General features: G+C 43.5%; 1 protein-coding gene across 1 annotated transcript; it reads right to left on the reverse strand.

Annotated features, from left to right (window-relative positions):
- Positions 1–483: 483 nt before the first annotated feature.
- TEX36 (testis expressed 36) lies at positions 484–16,902 on the reverse strand. The gene is made up of 4 exons (XM_054983928.1): positions 16,852–16,902; positions 14,375–14,506; positions 2,644–2,721; positions 484–816 (listed from the first exon to the last, which is right to left on the reverse strand). The coding sequence occupies exons 1-4, from the start codon at positions 16,900–16,902 to the stop codon at positions 484–486; spliced, it is 594 nt and encodes a 197-aa protein (XP_054839903.1).
- Between the last annotated feature and the right edge of the window lie 6,050 nt (positions 16,903–22,952).

The raw sequence follows: 22,952 nt of genomic DNA on the forward strand, positions 1-22,952 counted from the left end.
TACAAGAGCATAGCATAGCAAAATGAGTTAGTGGCGTGCTTCCTTTGTCGTCTAAGTGTAGAAATAGCTTTAAAGATTACTATAAAATACTATCTTCTTCATCACATCTCTTTCTGACTGAATATAGAGTACAGTCTATATCCAGTGCCTGTGCATAATAGTTCCCCTTATTCCAGGGCTCTATAGGTACAACTGGAAATCTTAGGGCATGCCCTCAGACAGGAAGAAAGCAAACAATTCCATATTTATACAAACATAAAATGCTTTTGCCCTTTTCCAAATACATTGGTCCTTGTAAAAAAATAAAGCTGAATAAATGTGACTATCTTTGTTCAACTCCTATTGCTTTAAAGCAACTTAAGCTCTTGCAGTTATGTCTATTCTAGGGGGGAAATACAATGATTGAGAGAGAATTTGCTAATCTTAAAAAAGTTACTGTAAATTCAAACTGGAACATGCTTCAGTATCACTTTATATGAACATTTATTCCATCAACTGCACATTAGGTAGTTCCTTAAGATCAGGGAGAGAACTTGAAACAGGTTTACCAGGAATTAAATTATTAGGACTGGCACAGAATTCTGAAAACAACCTGCCATCAGTTTTAGAAACAGCATTTAAAGCACGGGATCTTTCTACATGACTTTTAGGAAATCGCCCTGGAAAGGGTGGTTCAGGGTTTGGGTATGGGACAAATGATGTTTGATACATGGTACGATAGCTTGAACTGCTCAAAATAGGTTCATGGGCCAAAAGGGAGGAGTTCTGTGCATAGTGTTGACACATCTCATGTTGAAATTTTCTTAGTCCTAGCCCCTAAAAGAAGTGAAAAAATATACTTTAGGAAGATACTATCGATTAAGGTAGCTAACAACATTTTTTGGTCTCTTATAGAACTTGCAGGTCATATTGGTGATTGTCTATCTGTCTGTTTTAAGATTTTATTCTTATCCTATAAATAGAAGAAGCAAGCCTACCTAAGGATGCCAGTCCCCTACTGGGGGAGGGGGATCCCCCACTCCCACCCTCCACCCCCACTTACCAGGCTGGTGGGGGGGACATGCCTCCCAGGGCATGCTCTCAGGCGGTATGGTGCGCTCCTGGGTTCCACAGTGGCTCATTTTGGCCAGAATTGGGCCTGATTTGCCCCGATTCGGCCCAAATTGGGCCGCTGCAGAGTGTGGGAGCAGCACTTCTCAGTGGTCGTATTGGGGCTGATTCAAGCTCGATTCAGGCTGGATTCAGGCCTGATTCGGCCCACTGTGGAGCACGGGAATGCTCCCAGGGTGGTACGTGACCCATGAGATGATATCACTTCTGGGAAGCAATGTCATCACATGGGCTTGGAGTGTGTGCGCACAAGAGGGAACCTAAAAGGTAAGTGCCTGGCCTCTGATTTCCTGCCCGGGGGGTCAGGGGACTTGGCAACCCTAAGCTTACCACTTCCTAATTTACCTGCAGGAGAAGAACATACATTGCAGAAACACACATCAGGGAGCCAAGATAAATTTGGGATTCATTATGTCATCAATGGTGTAACAAATACAATGGCTGGATCCAAATTACCATAAATAGAGCAAACTTTGTGGAATGGGATTTTGCTGCCTCCCCCCTCCGGAAATTCTATTCCTGGGGACAGGAGACCCTCATGAATAGTGTGGGGGATGGATGAAGGGGAGAATTTGCAAAAAAAAAATCATTCCCCTAATCCACCAACAAACTGCTATTCTGCTAATCTAGCAGACGTGCCATTATGCCACAGGAACAGTACCTTTAAATCCAATCCTAAATTTTAAAACATGTAGCAGCTTCTTCTGTAATTTGTGAAACAGCCTTCAAGGGTACCATGTCACCCACAGAATACATATCAAGGAATGATTCTGTCAAGTCTGACATCTAGATATATGTTAAACTGGATAGCTGTTTATTTCATAAAAGACAGTATTTATTGCCATTATTCTTAGGTATACTTCTAAATTCTCCACTAAGAACTTGTGGAGTGCCTCAAGTTTTGAGGAGCTGCATGAGATAAATTGTTTAAATAAATAAATTTCAAAAAAACAAATAGATTGTTTTAGCTGTGCACATAGGTGAAACTACTAAATAAACAAATGTTAAATAATATAATCTGTATATACAAAAGCTTATGGTTCCTTTACAATCTACAATCAAAAGAAATAGACACCAGGGCAGAGATATGACTTGTTTATATTGTTTAAAAGTAGTAAATGCAAAAACTGAAATTATTAAAACCAGATATTGCAATAACTAATATCAATTTATTGTTAATTCTGTATTTTGTTTTTAATAATCAAACTGGTCACTTGCAAGAGATAAAACAGATTGGATCCTGCAGTAGATTTCTACTAATGGAAGGCTTCCCACCCCCCTCCAGATTCTACTGTAGACCTCTGGCTCATGCTGTTCCTAGGGGGCCTCCTGTCCCCAGGAGCAGCATTTCAGTGAGTGTTTTTGGTTGCAGGGGGATGGGAAAGATACAAAAATCTTGTTCTGTTGACAGAGATTCTTTCCATCAGCAGAAATAAATGCTGGATCTAACCTAATAGATTTTTATAGACGGTTCTAACAAGTACCAGATTATTTTTTTTAAAAAGAGAAAATAATGTAAAACAAAATACTTACAGAATCTAAGTACTCTCCTACATTCAGTAAGCAATGTCTGTTGTCATGGACTGAAAATGGAAATGTGTTTACTGGTTTCTAGAAAGAGAAGGAAAGAAAATACGACATTTTCCTGTGTATGTCTAATATAACAATAGATTCTATAACAATAGATTCTATAACAATATAACTAGATTCTATAACAATATAACAATAGATTCTATAACAATAGATTCTATAACAATATAACTAGATTCATCTACAGAATCTAGTATTACACTCATATAGCATTCTTATATGGCACATATGAATTTGTAATATTATATTAGTACAGAATAGATACTAGCTACATTTTATTTCAAACTCCTTAGAGCATTTAAATTTCATGAATAATCTACAACATTACATGAACACCTAAACTTTCAAATTGCAGAAACCCTTGTGCATATGGGCACATTTTTTTTGATAAATATCAAAAGTGCTTTAAGTGACTCACTATTGAATCCACAGCTAATAAAAGCTGGACTTCAAAAGCAGCTTATAATTGAGTCAACCTGAGATTTATGAGCTCAGTGCCACCCACTGAGAAGATGCTATATATTATATCAAATTGCAGACTACATATTTAAAATGGCTAAGTTCCAAATCTAGCAAGTATATGTATACATGTTTAATTTTATTACTTTTAGTTGCCAATTTCTAGCCGCTCATGCTAAGCAAAAGCCAAGAAACCCAATCCTGAAAAGATTTTCTATGGTGAAATAAAAGCTAAACCCTCTCTCCTGGCCCTAGCAAAATGCAGTTACCTAGCACTACAAAAATCCTGTAAAGAACAGGATGTTTATAATGCAAAACCTTCAATTTAGAACAATAGAATCAGAGCAGAGAAAAGAGCCAAGTGGTCCTGTTGCAAACTCCTCAGTTTTGGGATCCAAAAAACGAAATTTAGAACAAATCAGAAGGAATAATTTGTCCAATTAACCCTCCTAATAATAAAATCAATGTCTATAGCTTTAAGAAACAAATGCCCTCAGTGGCAGTTGCTAGGCAATCCCACAGTATTACCAGGCTTCAAACTTTTAGTTTTTGTAAGTAAAAGACAGGAGGAAGGACAAGGCCCTCTCCAGGGTTGTTGTGGCCTTTGAGGGAGGACTCCTCAGGGTGTCAGGTGCTTAGCATCACCTGTTATACCCAGTAAGCCCCTGTGGTTATGATTGTGGTCTAATGCTTTATGTTATTGTTATGGCTAAACGCTGAGGCTATTCTTTGACTGGACTGCAAATGTTACTCGCCTTGTCTTTTGGACCTGTGATGTGAAACTATGCAAGGGAGGCATTTGTTCCTGCTGTTATATGTGTGCTCCTCTGAACTGCACAGACACCATGGCCTTGAAAATCCCATACATCAGTTCTGCTGTTTTCCCGTTTAGATGCTTTCCCGCTGAGCTTAGCAGACCATTAGACGGGAGGGGGGCCAGATTTTAGAATGTGCCTGCGCTTTGGAAGCCTATGTGAACGTTATTCCTGGCAAAGATGGAGTAAGCTCATGATACTAGAAGCTTTTCAATAAAGTTCTTTTACTGCCTGCAGTGAAGTCTATTGGGAGTTGCTTGGCACATCCTTACTAGACATGGGCACGAACCGACACAAACCCAAACTGCAAGGTTCGAGATTCGTACAGTTTCATGAACCACAAACCACAAACTTTAATGAACTTAACCCAGTTCAGGAATTGGTTTGTGTTTTGTGGGGGCCCAGAACGGCCTCCTTCACACTCAGAGAGCCCAAACTCTCAGGGAGTTTTCAGGAGGCTCTCCTCCAACACCCTCCAAGTTTGGTCAAGATTGCAATACAGATCGCCGAGTTATAGACCTCCAAACTCAGTGCCCCCAGGAAAGTCCAATTCATTAGAATTGGAGCCATTGCCAATTGACTTATCGCTTCGTTTGAAGTGATAGACCCCCAGATGTGGGTAATGTCAGTGGCTGCCCCCTCCTTGCGGGTTCGGGGAGATGGTTAGCTGCTTCCCTTCTCAGGAGCGGGGGGTTTGGTCGCCAGTCGGCGGCACCCCCCCATGCCTGCCCGCATGCCCCAAAGGGCGGCCACCGTCCAGCATATGGATCGTGATGTTGGTGGCTGTCTCTTCCTCATGGGCTCGGGGAGGCAGTTGGACGCCTCCCTTCTCGGGGGCAGGGAGTTTGGTTGAGAGCCGGCTGTACTCCCCCTGTGCCCGCTCACATGCCCCAATGGGCAGCCACCTTCTTGTCCAGTACATGGGTGATGTTGGTGGCTGCCTCCTCCTCCCCATGGCTGGGGAGAGTAAGACTACGTCCCATGGATGAAGCTTACAACCTCAACAGCATGAGGCCCCTCTGCCCTAGAAGATGTAGCCGCTGACCAAACAAAACCCACCCTAACTTCTGTGGCACTCAATTATTCTCACAGTATTTCATATCATTGTTGCATATTGGCAAAGTATTTCATATCACATTATTGCATATACTAATATTATCGAAATATTTCATTTCACATTGTTGCATATTCTCACATTATGACGTATTATTATATTATCTGAGAACATGGTTTTGATTCTACAGGTAAAAAACACCGCTGAGATGAGGCGGCAGTCACGGATGCCTTCCCCACCTTGTGGGGAGGCCATTCTGAGTCCCAGGGGGATAGGATGTGGTGGCCACAGACATCACCCACCTGCCAACCATGGCAGCGAGGACAGAGCCCCTTCCTCCCGGTGCAGAGGAGACTGTGGGTCCCATTTGGGACTGTAGAAGGATGCGGCCACAGACATCACCCACCTGCCAGCCATGGCAGCAAGGATGGAACGCCTTCCCCCAAGCGCAGAGGAGTCAGCAAGTCCTAATCGGGACCGTAGAAGAATGTAGCCGCAGACACCAATCACCTGCTGGCTGTGGCGGCAAGGACGTAACCCCTTTCCCCGGTCAGGGAGGAACAGACTATGTCCCCTCTCCTGCAATGAGACCGCTGAATTGTTGCCTGTCCCTGCAGGCATCACCCCCCCTGCTGGCTGTGGTGGCAATGATGGAATCCATTCCTCCAAGGTCGGGGGGTGAGGGACACATCAAGCACCATGATAGGAGACCCTCCTACAGTCCTGCTCAGCTACATGTGTAACACTGTCCCTCATGCTGAGCAGCGGTGGACACAAACATCACCCCCCGGCTGGCCATGGTGGCAATGATGGAACCCATTTCCCCTAGGTTGGGGGGTGAGGGACATACCAAGCACCATGATAGGGGACCCTCCCACAGTCCTGCTCAGCTACATAACATCACTCAGCTGCCGGCCGTGGCGGATGAGAAGGATGCCACCACCCTTCATAGTGTGCATCCCATAATGAGCAGGTGCAGTTTATTGGCAGCAGGCAAATAGGGACCTCAAGGGATGCCTCTTTCAGGGCTGCCAGGGGGTAGACAACGCAGAACACACACAGTAATGTTTCTGGCCCCCTGCACCAGAAGATGTGGCTGCTGATATCGCCTGCCGGCCATGGCGGCACCAATGGAACCCCTTCCCCCCGTCAGGCAGTGAGAGACTAAGTCCCATGGATAGGGGAAAGTTGCACCCAGAAGGGGCAGAGACATTGATCCCCCTTGCATGGCAGCCCTATTCCACCACACACAGAGACCTGACCAGAGCAGGCAGGACAAGTGCACAAAATGAATAGATGGTAATCAAATCAACAAGAAAGAACGTGAGCCCGCATCTGAGGTGCCCACTTAGCTTGGCCCCAGAGCCAGATGGTGGCCCTGAGATGGGGGGGGGGGGTAGAGCCCTACCCTGCCACTCAGAGAGACCTGACCTGAGCAGGCAGGACAGGTGCACAAAATAAAGAGAGATGGTAGGCAAATAAACAAGAAAGAACGCGAGCCCTCAGCTGAGGTGCCCAGTTAGCTTGGCCCCAGAGCCAGACGGTGACCCTGAGACAGGGGGGGGGAGGTAAAGCCCTACCCCGCTACACACAGAGACCTGACCTGAGCAGGCAGAACAGGTGCACAAAATAGAGAGTAATCAAATAAAAAAGAAAAACAATGTGAGTCCTCAGCTGAGGTGCCCACGTGGCTTGGCCCCAGAGCCAGACTGTGGCCCTGAGACTTTGAGCCCACAGCAGAGGAGATTGGCCGTAGAACTTAAGACTCCGATAGACTGGAATGGCTCAGAGCCCAGATAAGTCCAGGTCCAGGGAGGGTTAGCTGAGCAGGTGGAGGTTGACAATAAAAGACAGCATGTCCACCAGGTCTGGGTGCAGACATGAGCGGTGGGGACGGAGGAGGTCTCCCAGGTGGGAGAACACCTGCTCGCTCTGGACACTGGTGGGAGGGCAGGAGAGGATGTTAGTGGCCATGATGGAGTGGTCTGGCCAGAAAGCAGATTTTTGTGCCCAATACTCCAGGGGGTTGAAGTGGGACAGCTCAGTGGGCTCAGCAAGGTACTCTTGCACCATAGCCCCCGCCGAGTCCTCCGCCATGACAGACGTGCCCACCCTGCTGCTGCCAACCACCCAGCCCACCGACGAGGACCACATTTCGAGTGGGCCTGTTTTGGGAGGGCTCTCATGGCCTGGCTCGTTTACCTCCTCCTCCTCCTCGCCCCTGCCTTGTTCCCTCGATCCTGCTTTTTTGGCTTGGAACCTGTGCACCTCTCTGTGGAGCTCCTTCTTCCAGTGCTGCAGGTCACTCTCCTGCATGGTGATGCTGCCCTTGATACGGGGGTCTCAGAGGCAGCCAGTCTGTAAGGCGCCTCCTGAGAGAGAGGATGCAAGTGGGCGGCCACGCCTGCCTGCAACCTCTTGACCAAGTCCTGTAACCTGGGGAGAAGATCTTCCTCATGCTCCAGCTCGTTGACCAGCTCATTGACATCACCCCCCAGCCCTACCCCGCCACACAGAGAGACCTGACCTGAGCAGGCAGGGCAGGGGCACAAAATAGATAATAATTAAACCCAGAAGGAATAAGGAGAAAGAAAATCCCAGAAAATAAAGGTAGTCCTCAGTCAAGCTAGGTCCCTGCCCTGAGCCAGGCAGTGGCCCTGGGACTGGGGTGGGGTAGAGGAAAGAAGGCACCCTTCCTGGCAATGCCAAGACTGAAGCTGCAGGGGCTTTTCAGTCTCTCTTTTCTACCAGCAGCAGCCAAGCTCACTTCCACTCTCCCTCTCTCTTCCTCCAATTCCAGCAACAGTCCTCCAACAGTCCACAATCTGCTGAAACTGAAAGCACGAGGCAGAGAGGTGGGCCTTATATAACAAAGAGTCACATAGAGCAGAACAGGAGCTCTCTGGTTGGCAGTCAGACCTGCCTAACAGGGTTTGGAGGGATGAGATGGGTGTTCCCATGGCTACAGAAGGCCTGTCTCCCCCCTGCTCTTGGCTCCCATGTAACAGAATTGGAGCTCCACGGTTGGAAGGGAGACCTGCCTATCAAGGTTAGGTGGGCTAAGATTGGGGTTTCCACAGCAACAAAAGGTCTGCAGACATTCTGGGCTTATGTTGCCGAGGCAATCAATTGAACGGCGCCAGCCTGTCTGGCTTCACAAACCACTCACGAATCTGACAAACCGGGCCAAAAAGTTGTGGAGTTTGTGGAAAACGTGGCCCCACGAACTGTGTTTTCACGAACCACCCTGGTTTGTACACTTTTTAAATTTGTATAGTGATTAGCGCCCACCTCTGTACACTGGGTCAGGTCTGGCAACCATCATGGGTGACTTGATACCACCCAACCAGCATGACTTATGCAGGCCCAGCTGCTTGCTATTCAAAAGCAGCCACATCATGAAAGTGAGTATGTTATAGTGGTTAGAGTTTCAGCCTAGATCTGGGAGAGCTACATTTGAATCACTACTGTGCTGTAGAAGCTCACTGAATTGCTTTGGCCGGTTATGCAGTCTCATTATAACCTATCAGCACAATCGCGGTGTATTAGCCAAAATGTAATGGAATTATAAGATCGGACTGCACATGACAATTCAGCAAGTGACTGGTATATAGTGTTTTGTATTATGATTCAAGTTTGAAAACATTTGCTCACAAAGGGAACAATGCTAACATGAATATTTTTTCAAGTAAACAATGTTGATTTAAACTATTTCAGCCTGTTCAAAAGTAGTAGAATTCTACCATTAGAAACTTCTCTTATCTTTAACATGAGCAGCATAGATCTATGAATATATAAATGCAAATGTTTAGCTTCATGTCTCAACTGAACTGTCTCAACATTTTATTTATGTATTTACTTCATTTATACTCTGCCTTTCGCCCCAATGGGGATCCAAAGCGGCTTTACATCTTTCTTCTCTCTTTTATTTTATGTTTTTTTTACTCTGACAATGCAATCCTAAACATAGTTACACCCTTCTAAGCTCACTGACTTCAATGGACTTAGAAAGGCATAGTTCTGCTTAGGATGCAGTGTGAATCAAGCTTCAGGCATACCAGCGGAAAATGATTCTAGATTAAGTTAGAAAACTGTCCGAGTCTGAAATGTTGACTGAGAAGACTAACCTGATACAATGGACCCCACTTTACTCTCCTCACTGTAAGGCAGATTTACCCATCAAAATTCAGTTTCCCTGTTTTGAGGGAGCAGTCCCAAGTAGCATGTTAGCATTTGTGGTTTTAAAAGTCTATTTGTCCCACACTGACATGCAAATATAATTTTGGCTTTTTAACCCAGTCAAAGAACTTGATGGGGAAAAGCAGGAGTTCTCTTCCATTTTATTGGAAATGGCACTAGAGATTGTATAACATTCAAAAAGAAAAAGACGGGTTAGTAGAAGGACAGTAGCAAAGAGCAGTAGCACCTATAAATAGAAAAGAGCAGTAGCACCTAGAAGACTAACAAAATTTGTGGTAGGGTATGAGCTTTCATGAGCCACAGCTGAAGAAGTAAGTTGTGGCTCACGAAAGCTCATACCCTACCACAAATTTTGCTAGTCTTATAGACGCTACCGGACTCTTGCTCTTTTCTACTGATTCAAAAAGAAATAACAGAAATAACAGGCAGGGACTGAGTAAGTGTAGTCAAGGGATGGAAACGCGAAGGTATTGGTATCACAGAATACACTTCATGTAACAAGCAACATAGTATCCTTGAAACTTATTTTTATATACTAGCAACAGAACCCGTTGTGTGGAAAAATACAATGGGCTGTAGAAAACTGATTTGGCAGGCCCCCGCTGCAGGCCCTTGGGAGGGACACACAGCCGTGCTGGGCCTCTCTGCTGCCTCTGTGGCCACTGTGGGGCCTTGGGAGGGCTACACTGCCATGCTGGATCTCCCTGCCACCTCTGCGGCCCGTCAGAAGCCTGCCACAGATGTATGGTTGCCAGGTCCTCTTACCCCCTGGGTGGAAGACCTGGCACTCATCTTTCGGGCATCTTCATGTGTGCATGCAAAGTGACACGATGGTGTCACTTCCAGGACATGATGTCATTGCACAGGCCACGTGGCACCCTGGTGAGCACTCCCGCGCTCCACAGCAGGCTGAATTGGGCCCAATTTGGGCTGCTGCAGAGCGTGGGAGTGCTCACCAGGGTGGCGTGACAGGCCCTAGAGGGCTCTTGTGCCCCACAGCAGCCTGATTCAGCCCAAAATGGGCCCAATTCGACCTGAATTGGGCCGCTGTGGTGCTCGGGAGCACTGCCTGGGCAGCGCAACGGGCCCTAGAGTGCTCCTGCCCTCTTCAGCAGGCCAAATCAGGCCTGTTTCAGGCTGAATTGGGCTGCTGCAGAGCCCAGGAACACTGCTGGAGTGGTGCAACAGGCTCTGGAGCACTCTCGCTCTCTGCAGTGGGCTGATTTGGGCCCATTTTGGGCTGAAATCAGACTACCACCAGGGATCATGCCCTGGAAGGCACGTTCCCCTGCCTTTCCCCCCATCAGCCAGTTAAACGGAGGTGGGGGTGGAGGATGGGAGCAGGGGATCCCATACCCCCAGTGGGGGACTGGCAACCCTATGCAGGTGGCAGGGAGGCCCAGTGCAATGGTGTAGCCCTCTTAATGCCCTGCAGTAGCTGCACCACCTTGCTGGACCTTCCTGCTGACGCAGCGGCCTCCTCGGGGCCTCCAAGGCAAGCTGTGTTGCCAACGACTCACCTTTCATCCCCGTGGAGGGGCATGCGAGTGTGCCTGTGTGAGGATAAAAAGTGAGTCATCGCCAATATGGCGATGATATGCCTGATATGCCCTTTTATACAGTAGGATTCTTGGTTCTTAATAGTGAGAGGTGTTTTATTAGTAATTTAGGAATAGCAACTTTGTTTTTTCAGGAAGTTTCCCTTGACCGTTTAGGTTTTCTGGAGTTAGCCATTTTCTTTGTGCCTCTAACTCGCTCCTTTCTTGAACTAGAGGGTAGTGATATCTAAAATTGTAATTAATTTGGTGACCATTTCATTTGCCATCTTTTTAAAAGATAGAAACAGGCTTTTCTCCAAGAAGATAAATGATGGAAAATCAGGAGTTTATATGACAGCTAAGAATTACAGGATTCTTATAGTATTATGGACAGCAGGTACCTACAGCTCTCCAGCAATTTAATATTAATCTACTAAATCATTTACTGTTTTTACTTTAATTATTGTGCTAGTAAAATATACTATGAGAAGCATAATATAATAATAAAATGAGGAAAACTGATGTAATTGATTATAAGGGCTGGGGTAATAAAAGTCAGGACTATGGTAGTACTGGGGAAAGTTCCGATCTCTGAGCTCCCAGATATTCTATCACATATCTAATTGTAAACCTGACTCCCCATGCAGATTAAAAAAACCCCATAGAATGGGGCCAGATATAGACAGGGGTATTTCAGACCTGGATCATCCCCATGGTTGCAGATTAAAAATAGTAATAATAATGGCTTAGATCCCAAGGAGTATTTCTGCAGGCAGAGGGATATGTACTCACAGAACACAACTTTCTTGCCTTCCCCATCCCACAGCAGCCTGATATGACCCCACAATCCTGTTCCCGAGAGATCCCTTGGGAGGTGAGGAAGTTGTACTTTGTGAGTGTATGTCCCTTTGCCTGTGGAAATATTCCATGGGATCTAAGCCATAGTTTTCACAAAAATACCAAGATCTTAAGAAGTTACATCCTAAAATCTTGGCTGCCATTTTTGAAAAGATAAGAGGAGTTTAAAAGTTCATAAATATTCAATTTTGATGCCTAATTTTGTTTTTACTTAATGCCTTTTTAAAAAGCATTATTAGGGACCTCAAAAGCTGGAAGTGGTCCAGGCTTATCTGGAACTTGGAGGGGGCCTGTGTATTATGAGAAAATGTATGAAGCTATCCTACTGATTTTTTTTTACTTTTGATCAATAAAGTCACCTTACCATATCTCAAGGTATTTCTGGAAACCTTCTCAGTTTTAAAAGCATGGTGGGCTGCTGTTTGAGAAGCACAGACCTATTGCTCTTCTGGCATAAAGAAGGAATTCCACAGTTTATTAGATTCTCCTCCCCTTAATAATGTAATGAATTCTCTGAAATCAAACTAATTAACAATTTAGCTATACTTGAAACATTTCCAGAGACTGCATCAAAAGTAAAACAATGAGATACAACCAAAGAAATAGTGGAGGACTACCTCTAAGCAAGTTAATTAATCTCACAGCTAGAATGTTCCCTTGCAGGAAGAGATTAGAGACAGACAGTTGTTGCCCACAGTCAGCTATCAGTTCCTTTTAAACTGAAGCTTTCTCTAGCAGTTATTCAAAAATTACTGAAGTAAAGTAGTATTTCAGGTAAGTAGCTGTGTTGGTCTGCAATAGAACAGCAGGATTTGAGTCCAGTGGCATCTTAAAGACCAACAAGATTTCCAGGATATAAGATTTTGAGAGTCAAAGCATCCTTTTTCAGATACAGGGAGGAATGGAGATCTCTGAGCCTTTATATTCCAGTGAGCAGGAGGGAGGAGTAAAGCAAAGAAGGGAATCAGGATGTAAAGGTACAATGCAGCTTGATTTGAGCAGAAATTAGCATCTGTAGTGAGATAAGAATCCTATATCTCTATTCAGCCGTAGGGGTTCCATTGTGAACTCTGTCCCCATACTTACACCGACAACACTATCACTGGACCTAATAACACCATCTCAGGTTCATTCACTTGTTCATATTCATATGCTATCATGTGTCAGCAATGACCTTCTACTCTCTACACTGAACAAACATTTCAGTACCTATGCAGAAGAATAAATGGGCATAAATCTGACATTAAAAATCACACACTCAAAAACATTTTAATCTTCCATGACATTTGATTGCTGCTGACCTAAAAGTGGCTGCATTCAAACAAAGAAGCTTCAAGGGCAGATTACAATATGAGATTGCTGAACTGGAGTTCATTTACAAATTTAGAACAATGGAACCCCTGCGGCTGAATAGAGACACAGGATTCTTGTCCCACTACAGAGGCTAATTTCTGTTCTAATCAAGCTGCACTGAACCTTTACATCCTGATTCCTTCTTTGCTTCACCCGAATGGGATATAAAGGCTTAGGGATTTCCACTCCTCCCTGGATCTGATTGACTCTCAAAAGCTTATACGAAGAAAAGCAGACTTTGCACACTGTGACCTCATATACCATCTAACGTCTTACTCATTCAGATGTTCTGGTTTTGCTCTATCATTGAAGGATGATGTACATGTACAGGAATATTTCCCAACACCGTAAACAGCAACAGATAATAAATCCATGTCATATCAGTTAGACAGATCAGACTATAATAGATCAATGATTTTACAGAGCCTTTTGATCAGTGACCAAAATAATAGAAGGTTTACAAAAAGAAGTATAGCACCTCTTCTCCCAAAATTTAGCTTCATGCTCCCCCCCCTCAGTATTTCTACAATTTGATTGTAATTACTGTATGCTTAGCAAATATCAGACTGATAATAGAAAATTAAACTACAGTTGCTTGACCTTGAAAATGGCTTCTTGTTAAAAAGACTTATTACGCCTAAACTTATTGGCCATTTCCACAGACTTTCCCCCCTCACAGTTTTCCCAACCTCAAACTGCCCTGGAGCCAGGGCTTTTTTTCAGCTGGAACGTGGTGGAACAGAGTTCCGGAACCTCTTAAAAATGGTCACATGGCTGGTGGCCCCGCCCCCTGATCTCCAGACAGAGGGGAGTTTAGACTGCTCTGCAGAGAGCAATCTAAACTCCCCTCTGTCTGGAGATCAGGGGGCGGGGCCACCAGCCATGTGACCATTTTCTCCGAGGGCAACCCACTGAGTTCCCCCACCGGTTTTCCCAGAAAAAAAGCCCTGCCTGGAGCTATTTACTAGTCAGAAGACCCATATAGGCAATATAAAAGCAAGCTGTGTATTTCTTCCAATAGGACAAAGAGCTGGTCCAGGAGCAATTTGAGGTCAAGAAATGGCTCAAGAGAAGTGCAATCCTGAGAGCACTTGCCTTGGAGTAACCCCCATTGAACAGAACTGAACTGGATTCTGAGGTTTGCTAAGGATGGCAATGCAAATACTGCTCCCACACGTTACACAGACCCACCCACTACATATCAGGCTCTCCAGCATCTGCTATTTACCAAAAAATAAATTGCCTGGAAGACCTATTCATGAAACTCTCTCAACACCTCACCCAATTTGGTCCAAATATATCATGCTAGCAAAATAATTAAACAATTACAAATGGTCATGCAAATAAATGGACTCAAGTGCAAAGTAAAGCAAAATTTGGCATGCATATTAACTTACCTTCTCCCGAAATTTATACATTACCGGCAATCTGTTTTCAATTTGATGAACAGTTTCTAAATTTAGTATCTGTTTTTGCATACTGGTAGTAAGAGATTCAGGATGTACTTGCAGAGGTCTAGAGTGCTGAAACTGTGAAAAAAAAGGTTATGATAAAGTTAAAAAACAAAACTCAACATTTAGTAGAAATGAGATGTTTTTATTATCTGTATTATAGCAACACCTAGAGGCTCCATTTAGAATCAGATCCCACTATATTTTCATTTTACAAGCAACAGAAACCAACACAGAATAGAAAATAATTCTGGCTTTCAAAGCTTATGTGGTATGCAGGCAAAACAATTAAGTGGATGAAGAAGGATAGAGTTCACAAGCAATATCATAACACACAGCAAACATCTTAACTGGTAGGGTGGACATTCTGAAAATAGAAATTAATGTGAGGGCAGTCTTTATAAATAACAGGTTCTTATTTATTTATTTATTTATTTATTTATTTATTTATTTATTTATTTATTTATTTATTTATAGTCTGACTTCCTTGCTGAAACTCAAGGCAGATTACACAGTGTGAGATTAGTACAGTCAATATCAAGGGCATTTCCATAAACAATATCATAGGGTAAATAAATACAAGTTTACAAAGACATAGTGTTAGCAAGAATCCGATACAGAGTTGAAGAAATGCTGAAACAGAGCATAAGCAATTCTAGGACTGACATTTGAGAACATATAATTACCCAGTAGGTTCATACCTGAAGCACAGGTTCATATTTGAAGCATAGGAGCACATACTTAAGGCAACAGATAGAATGTAAGGCAACATGGTGGTGAAGTATATGGTCCCTAACTCATTAGCAAAGCATCTGAGACTTCCTCTCTATAATGTGTGTGTGTGCAGTACCCTCAAGTCATAGTTGATTTGTGGCGACCCCTTGGTGGGATTTTCATGGCAAGAATCTAATAGAGGTGGTTTGCCATCACCTGCCTCTGTGACCCTGGTCTTCATTGGAGGTCTCCTACCCAATTACTAACCAAGGCTGACCCTGCTTAGCTTCTGAGTACATCCCTCCTATCTGAGTAAAAAAGTCTTTTTGAATAATTCAGCTTTTTCTTCAATGTTCTTCAGTGTTAATGCTGTGTTCAAAGCTCCTTAGAAAGAATGTGAAAGTAAGGGCAAAAACACAGTGCTTGGCATGCTCAGTATATTACAGGATCAGTATTTTACCTGCTGCAAACAGAGCCAAAGAATTTATACTAAACCTGTGTGCACTGCAGTTTAGAACTTCAGAACAATAGCAGTTACTGCTACTGTCCTTTGTGTTGCTACTGGTAGAGAAAAAGATAATGAGGCATTTTCTTGGCAAATAAAAAAAAATGAAAAAGCAAATTAACTATGCAGTATAAAAGAATGAAAAGATTTAGAACAGTCTATAACTGTGGAAGGGGAGATGCTGGAAATACACCCAGAGGAAAGTATTGCTCTGTATATGAAACTTAAGCACATTGTTAATAAAGCTAATGAAGGATTTAATAATGTAAACAGTCAACATAGGAGGTTTGAATAATATTCTAAATATTCTGGTTGCTGAATTTCTATATAACTGTGGTACTTCCAATGTACCATTATAATCTCTCCAGACAATCATAATACAACATTTTACTGTAGGCAACGGTGGTGTGCGATCTTGGCCAGTGTTAACACTTTATTTTGCGTTGACATAGTACTGTAGTAAATGATACTCTCTAACAAATCATCACATTGTATTTTACTAAATCTAAAGCAACTATAATCTCTTCATTCCATAGCCATAATTATTCACAGATGCAAATTAAAATTTATCCATAAACACAACTTGAAAAGATAGGAAAATCCATTCTTTCTCTAGTATAAATATTATGAAAGGATGCTGAGTGGCATTTAATCTGCATTTTGAAAATTTACCCAGACCAGAAAGCCCCCTACATCCATTTCGGGCAAAACAGCCATAGACCTTGGCACACGGGCAATGGGAAATCTGATTTTTGAATAAGCTGTCCCAAGTGTCTCTAAAAGTGCGTACTTGGGATGACTTCATGCAGATTATTTTACACCACACTCTTTCACTGCTCTGTCATACTTAAAATGAAAACAATGAAATGGAGGATTCCCTCCCTGTCATGTTTATGTGCACAGCAGGATTTTAATCTAGTAACTGGATGCACACTTTTGCGAGTGGGGAAACAAAATGGGGAGGAATTAATTCTTCTGAATTCATTCGGAATAGTAGGGTCATGTATGTGGTGTGAGGCAGAAGGGTAACGCTTCTGCAACTATGAGCTCTCTTGAAAGTGGAAAACGCCGGATACGTTCAGGCTAGGCCTCTCTTCCCCTTCACCGTCCACACATGCTACAGCTACAGAGTGCCTGGCCCATCAGCACCCCCCTGCCCCGAGGAAATCTCCAGCAGCACAGCTCTTATGCTACTTCGCCTTACCCAGGCACCATCCAGTGCAGTGCTGGGGTTGGCATACCTCCCCTTGGGCATGATTACTGGCTACCCCCTGCCGTGCTGGCTGAGCCCCTCGAAGGAACGAGAAAGGAGGCAGGTCGCTCCTGCTCAGCCGGGGGCCCGGACTCTGTTAAGGCTGGGGCAGCAATGGTTGCCATGGTCACTGCTTTTCTAACTTCTTTCTTTGGCGCTAGGCTCCGGAATCCTGTTCAAGAGCCAAATGGAAAGCCAGACTCAGTACATCTTGTTTTGAATAACGAAGAGGAGGGGAAATGACCTCTGTTTAAGTAAAGGGATAAAGGAACTTCTTTGCTTGCTTTTAAAAGCTTCAAACTCTACAGCAGTTAGAGGGAAAATCCGGTTCAGCCTGGAGGAGGGTGAGTTAATGTAAGTGGTTTAGCAGAGAATCCTGCTCCCCCACCAGCTGTTAAATGGAAGGGCAAAGGGAACTCAACATCATGTTTGGCAGAAGAAAAACAGCCATCTCTTGAAGGGCTCTTTCATACCTGTAAGCCCTTCGTATAAAATAGGTATGTAGAGGAGCCAAAAATTGTAGTTCTTTTTCCAAATGAGAGAAAAAATATACATAACTCCAGACAGTATCACAAACGTTTTATATTCCAATGTTCAGTAAATAAAATCCAGTATCTTACAAATCTATTTGAAGGAGGTCTTTCCATTTTGAAGTGGAGTCATAATTGTATTGTCGAAGGCTTTCACGGCCGGAGAACGATGGTTGTTGTGGGTTTTCCGGGCTGTATTGCCGTGGTCTTGGCATTGTAGTTCCTGACGTTTCGCCAGCAGCTGTGGCTGGCATCCTCAGAGGTGCAGCACCAAAAGACAGAGATCTCTCAGTGTCACAGTGTGGAAAAGATGTAGGTCATTTGTATCTACTCAGGAGGGGTGGGGTTGAGCTGAGTCATCCCGCAAGAGTTTCCCAGGGTGTGGAATGCTAATGGCGGGAGGCTTCACTGCATCCTGAGGAGGCTCTTCTGCACATGGATCGGTGCTTGATGTGCTAATCTTCTCTGCAGGGCTATTGTCGGGGATAGAATGTTTTGTTAGCCTGGTGTTTTTCAGAACTGGAAACCATGCTCTGTTCATTCTTAAGGTTTCTTCTTTCCTGTTGAAGTTTTGCTTATGCTTGTGAATTTCAATGGCTTCCCTGTGCAGTCTGACAAAGTAGTTGGAAGTGTTGTCCAGTATTTTGGTGTCCTGGAATAAGATACTGTGCCCTGTTTGAGTTAGGCTATGTTCAGCCACTGCTGATTTTTCAGGTTGTCCAAGTCTGCAGTGTCTTTCATGTTCTTTTATTCTTGTCTGGATGCTACGCTTTGTGGTCCCAATGCAAACTTGTCCACAGCTGCAGGGTATACGGTATACCCCTGCAGAGGTGAGGGGGTCTCTACTGTCTTTCCTTGGTTGTTTGATTCATCCTGGGTTTGATTGCTCTTCGGATTTCATTTCTGGAGTAGCCATTTGCCTGAAGTGCGTGGTTTAGATGATTAATTTCCTCATTGAGAAAGTGAAACCAGCTGCTGGCGAAACGTCAGGAACTACAATGCCAAGACCACGGCAATACAGCCCGGAAAACCCACAACAACCAGGAGTCATAATTCTTTGTGTGTTTTCAATTCTGAAGTAACACCAGCAGGGTAAAACTTGTGTGAGCAACTCCCAGCCACCCTTGCAAATATGTCATTGGCTTATCATTGGAACTAGGTATTCACATTGGCTTCAGCTTCCCAGGTGTTTTGTATACTTACATGCACATTTCATGCGATTTTCTACTATTCTTCCCAGAGCTTCATAACAGGACAGGACAGGCAGTTTAGGCTGAGTTAAAGGGATGCCCAAGGCCATCCACTCTACATCATAGCTGAGTGCCAACTTGAAACTAAATTTTCCATGTTCACATCCAGTACTCTAGCCATTACAACACACTGGATCTTCAAACAAATATAAACGTTTACCAATCCACTTTTTCCATTTTCTCTCAGAAAGCTCATGTATATTTAAAGCCTTTATATAAATATACATCTTTCTGTCATGGGTTTCGACAGAATGATATTTCCAGTGTGCTTTTCACAAAATTACATTTCAGACTACATACACTTTGAAGTTACAGTCAAAATGCAGTATTTTTTCATGAAATGTGCTTCTTATTTACTAACTTAGCCTGCCATTCTAAACTGACAGCTGCAATACTGCATCTTTGGAAACTTACTTTAATAATATTACTAGCAATACAGAGAGAATGTGCAGAAATAATAAACTAAAATAACACTTCAAACATTATTTGAGAACTTGTTCTTTGAGGCAAACTGGGCTATCCCTGGTGGACTGAAACACCTAACAGCCACCCTGTTCCTTATAACCTGAAAGTTTTATTTTTAACGTGCACAGGCTCTATGAGTCTCCTATGACAGAAGCACAGAATGAATCACCTCAAAACCTTTTATACTTTTTACATTAAAAAGAGCAGGGACAAGGAATCAATGGAAACATGACAATACAACTATCTCCTTATATGAGAGAATTGACAGTTGTCTCAATGTTGCCAATACACTGGCGTATGTGACCTGCTCACTTTGAGCTTATGGTTTCACTCCTGATCTCCGACAGGTCCTTAGTTAGATTTCCCAGGGCAGGCACTGACCTGTTGATCTTGATAGATCAATAGGCTGACTCAGTATAAGGCAGTTTGTAATGATTTTAAGTAAATGTGTGTATGTGTCTTTAAATGCTTGGTGTGGCATAGATGAAGAATGGGAGTGAAAGAGAGGGATGAGTGAGTGATATGATTGGTTGATGACTGAGAGTGTGGGCGGAGTGAATGCATAGAGGCAAGCTGTGTGCAGCCTGAGTATTTTTAAGCAGTTCTGAGACTAATATTTAGTCAGGAGAAAGCAGGTAAGTTGTGTGCAGCCTGAGCTTGTGTATGTTGTCTGAGAGAAATATAACCTGTGTGGTAGCCTGAACTTGATGTTTGTGAAAGAACATTCAGTCAAGAAAAGCAGACAAACTGTGCGTATGCTTGAGAATTCGGCTTACCCGGCAGCAGCATAGCTGTCACGCTGGGAGCTGTCCTTTGCAGCCCTACCTGGAGGGAGAGACAGGCTTCCTTCCAGGGCATCCGGGGCTTTGGCCGGGGGTGGAGCCAAGTGCCGTTTGCAGGCAGCTCTGCTTTCCCCGGCCTTCAGTTGCTTTGCGCAATCCCAACTGGGCTTGAGTGCTGTGGCCACTGTTGAGTGGCAGGGATGGCATGGCCTTAGGTGGCTCGGCCTACTGCTGCTCTTGTTTTGGGGAAGGACGGGTCCTCCTCCACACATTTTGGTCATCCACCTTGGTGGTAATGACCTAGGGTTAGTGCAGGGTAAAACCCTGTCACTGCAGGTAGCTGATGACCTTCGGGTTATAAGCAGCCGATGGCTGGGTGTGCTTATATTCTGGTCTGAGATGCTACAGAGATGAGTTTGGCGGGAAGCCTTAGATCCTAGGGCAATCGAGGGGGCCCGACGTAAGGCTAATCCTGCCATTAAGAAACCCTTGGGGGATGGCTTGGGCATTTATTTACCACACCTGAGAATTGGGGCCGAAGTTGCCCACCTCTACCGAGGCAACAGTGTATACCTGTCAACAGAGGGCAAAGAGATATTTCTCGATGACCTGTGGCAAGGGCTTCAGTTGGTTTTAAGCCACCTGTGGGCGTGAGGGTCTAAGCAGAGGCTTGACCCTTGTGTTGGCAGGAAAGTTTTGGGAATAGGGCGCGGGCCGGTGAGCACCCAGTGGCGCTTTCACATGGGTGGGGAACAGGGTCTGCCAACAGTGAGGTATGCTTGTTGACGGCTACCATAGCACAGGCAGACACCTGTGGGGATCCCCAGGGACAAGGCCTTCCCTCATGCTGTACGGCTGGGGCATTAGGTGCTTGATGGGGGGATCCATTTGCCTGGCTGGCCGGGTTGCAGCCATTCCAATGGATGGCCTACACCCGGGGCCGTGGGGCTCACCCAGACAGGTCAAGGCAGAGGTCTGGGAATGACCAAGTGGCTTGACCTGTACCGCTTAGTTGGCCCTTGCCATGGTTTATGTTTAATGGTCATGTTAATAAACGGCCCTTTAATTCCAAGCCTGTGTCTGTCTCTTCATTCCGGCTGGAGCTGCAAAAGGTCTTACTTGTAATTGAGAGAGAAATTAATATCAAAAGTAGGCAAACTGTGTGTGACACCTGAGAGAAGATCTATGTGACTGAGTTTAAGTAAAGTATCTTTAAGAATTGAGAACTACTCTTTTGAAACCATCACGTTTTAGAAATAATATGAAACTGATACACTTCTTATAAAAAAAAAAGTTTACTTTGTTTTTTTTAATATCCCAGAGTATCTGTCATTCCTATATCCCATTCCTTTCCTTTTTTTTTTATAAATGGATTTTATAGCGGGGGAAAGGGTTACAAAAAGACAAAAAGGTTTCAATAGCAGATTCGTGTACAAGACACATATCCATCCATCCATAAATACAGCAAGACATTACATACCCAGTTAACGCCCCTTCTACCTTCAAGCTTCCCTTTTAATCTCTGCAATCATTATTTACATTCTATGCTTTCTTATCCACTTTACTCTATTTCTTAATTCATTTCTAATAATTCTTTCCTTTATATATATTATGCATAAATCACATTTCCAATCCCTTACATTTTAACCAAAATCCCTTAATCATTCCAGGAGTAGGAGATAAAAATAGAAAAATAGAGAGTATAAGCAGAAAGATAAATGATTCTTATTATATATCAATATAGGAAAAAGGAACACTTTATACCAGTTTTCCCTCATTCTCTCCTCTATTTTAACCCAGCCATCTTCATTTATACATTTGAATTTTCATAATTGTGAGGTTGGGAAGAACAAATAAGTGTTTGGCTTAAACACTAATTTATATTCTAGAGAGGGTAGGTCTTTCATCTGTTTTATCCAAGCCATCTACATTTATATAATTGAATTTTTATAATAGTAAGACTGGGAAGAACAGGTAAGTATTTGGCTTAAGCACTAGTTTATATTCTAAAGAAAACAGCTACAGTCTAGGAAGGATTAAAGAATTCCAAAGACCCAGTTATCACATTATCACTAATCCATTAACAGTAAATATACAAAATCTAACATGTTACAGAACATCTAAACTTTCAATAAATCTGTATTACATATCATTAAGCATAGAGAGGGAGCCTAATAATCTATGTTTCTCCTTCTTTCTCCCTTTCAAACAAGAAACAAAAAGAGAAGACATCGGCCCCCCTCTCTCTTATCCCTTAACAGTATAAGAGGTTAGAGAGACAGATAGATATAAAAGGTTAAGCCTAAATTATTGGATCACAATCTGGATTTCATTCTCGTTTTTTCTTCTTCCTCCCTGGAAAATGGTACATCAAGTCTTTTTCCCATCTGCATTCCCAAAGACGACTCTTCTTATCTTCTAACTAGTTCTGGAAGGGGTTAGTAAGAATAGTGTTTGGTCTCTGTTTATTCTTCTTCTTTAAGATACGTTGCATTCTTTTCTCCTCATTCAGAAACAGTACGCTGGGCTTCTTCATGGGTTGCTTCATTGCTCCTCCTCTTTCTTGTTTATGCCTTGTCTTTTTACAGAGACATACTGATGTGTTCCTCCATTTTGCAGGCTAAACTTTTCCTCATTCTGTTCTAGTTTTCTTTCAGCTAGGTCTGCCCCTTTAGAAATTTCTTCTGCCTTATCATCTTTTATAGTGTTTTTATCCATTTCCACTCCAAATATCGTATCTGCTTTAGTTATTAATTCAGTCATCAATTTAGCAATTTCTTGCAAGTTGGAAAATACTTCTTCTGGGAAAGCCATTTCAAAGTTACTTTTAAGTGTTATGTCCAAACTCTCGTCAAAGTGGTAAAAAGGTTCGCTTTTATTTATATTTTCAAACGATTTATTGCTTTCCAGCCCTCTGCTGAGAGAGTTTTCTTTGCAATCAATCTTCCGTGCCTTCCTCCCTCCTCCCAGCCTTCGCCCGGGCAACCGCCTTGCAATCAAGCTGGTTAGCCCTCGTAAAGTCATAA

Source organism: Eublepharis macularius, chromosome 6, assembly GCF_028583425.1.
Source record: "Eublepharis macularius isolate TG4126 chromosome 6, MPM_Emac_v1.0, whole genome shotgun sequence".
Taxonomy (NCBI): Eukaryota; Metazoa; Chordata; class Lepidosauria; order Squamata; family Eublepharidae; genus Eublepharis; species Eublepharis macularius.

What these genes read in the sequence shown, in the direction of transcription:
- TEX36 (XM_054983928.1), bottom strand. Translation starts at nt 16,902, where the DNA reads ATGCCCAAGGGGAGGTATGCCAACCCCAGCACTGCACTGGATGGTGCC. An exon ending in TGTATAAATTTCGGGAGAAG is followed by an intron (nt 2,722 to 14,374) that starts GTAAGTTAATAT and finishes TTCTCTTTCTAG; the next exon opens with AAACCAGTAAACACATTTCC. An exon ending in TAGGAGAGTACTTAGATTCT is followed by an intron (nt 817 to 2,643) that starts GTAAGTATTTTG and finishes CACTTCTTTTAG; the next exon opens with GGGCTAGGACTAAGAAAATT.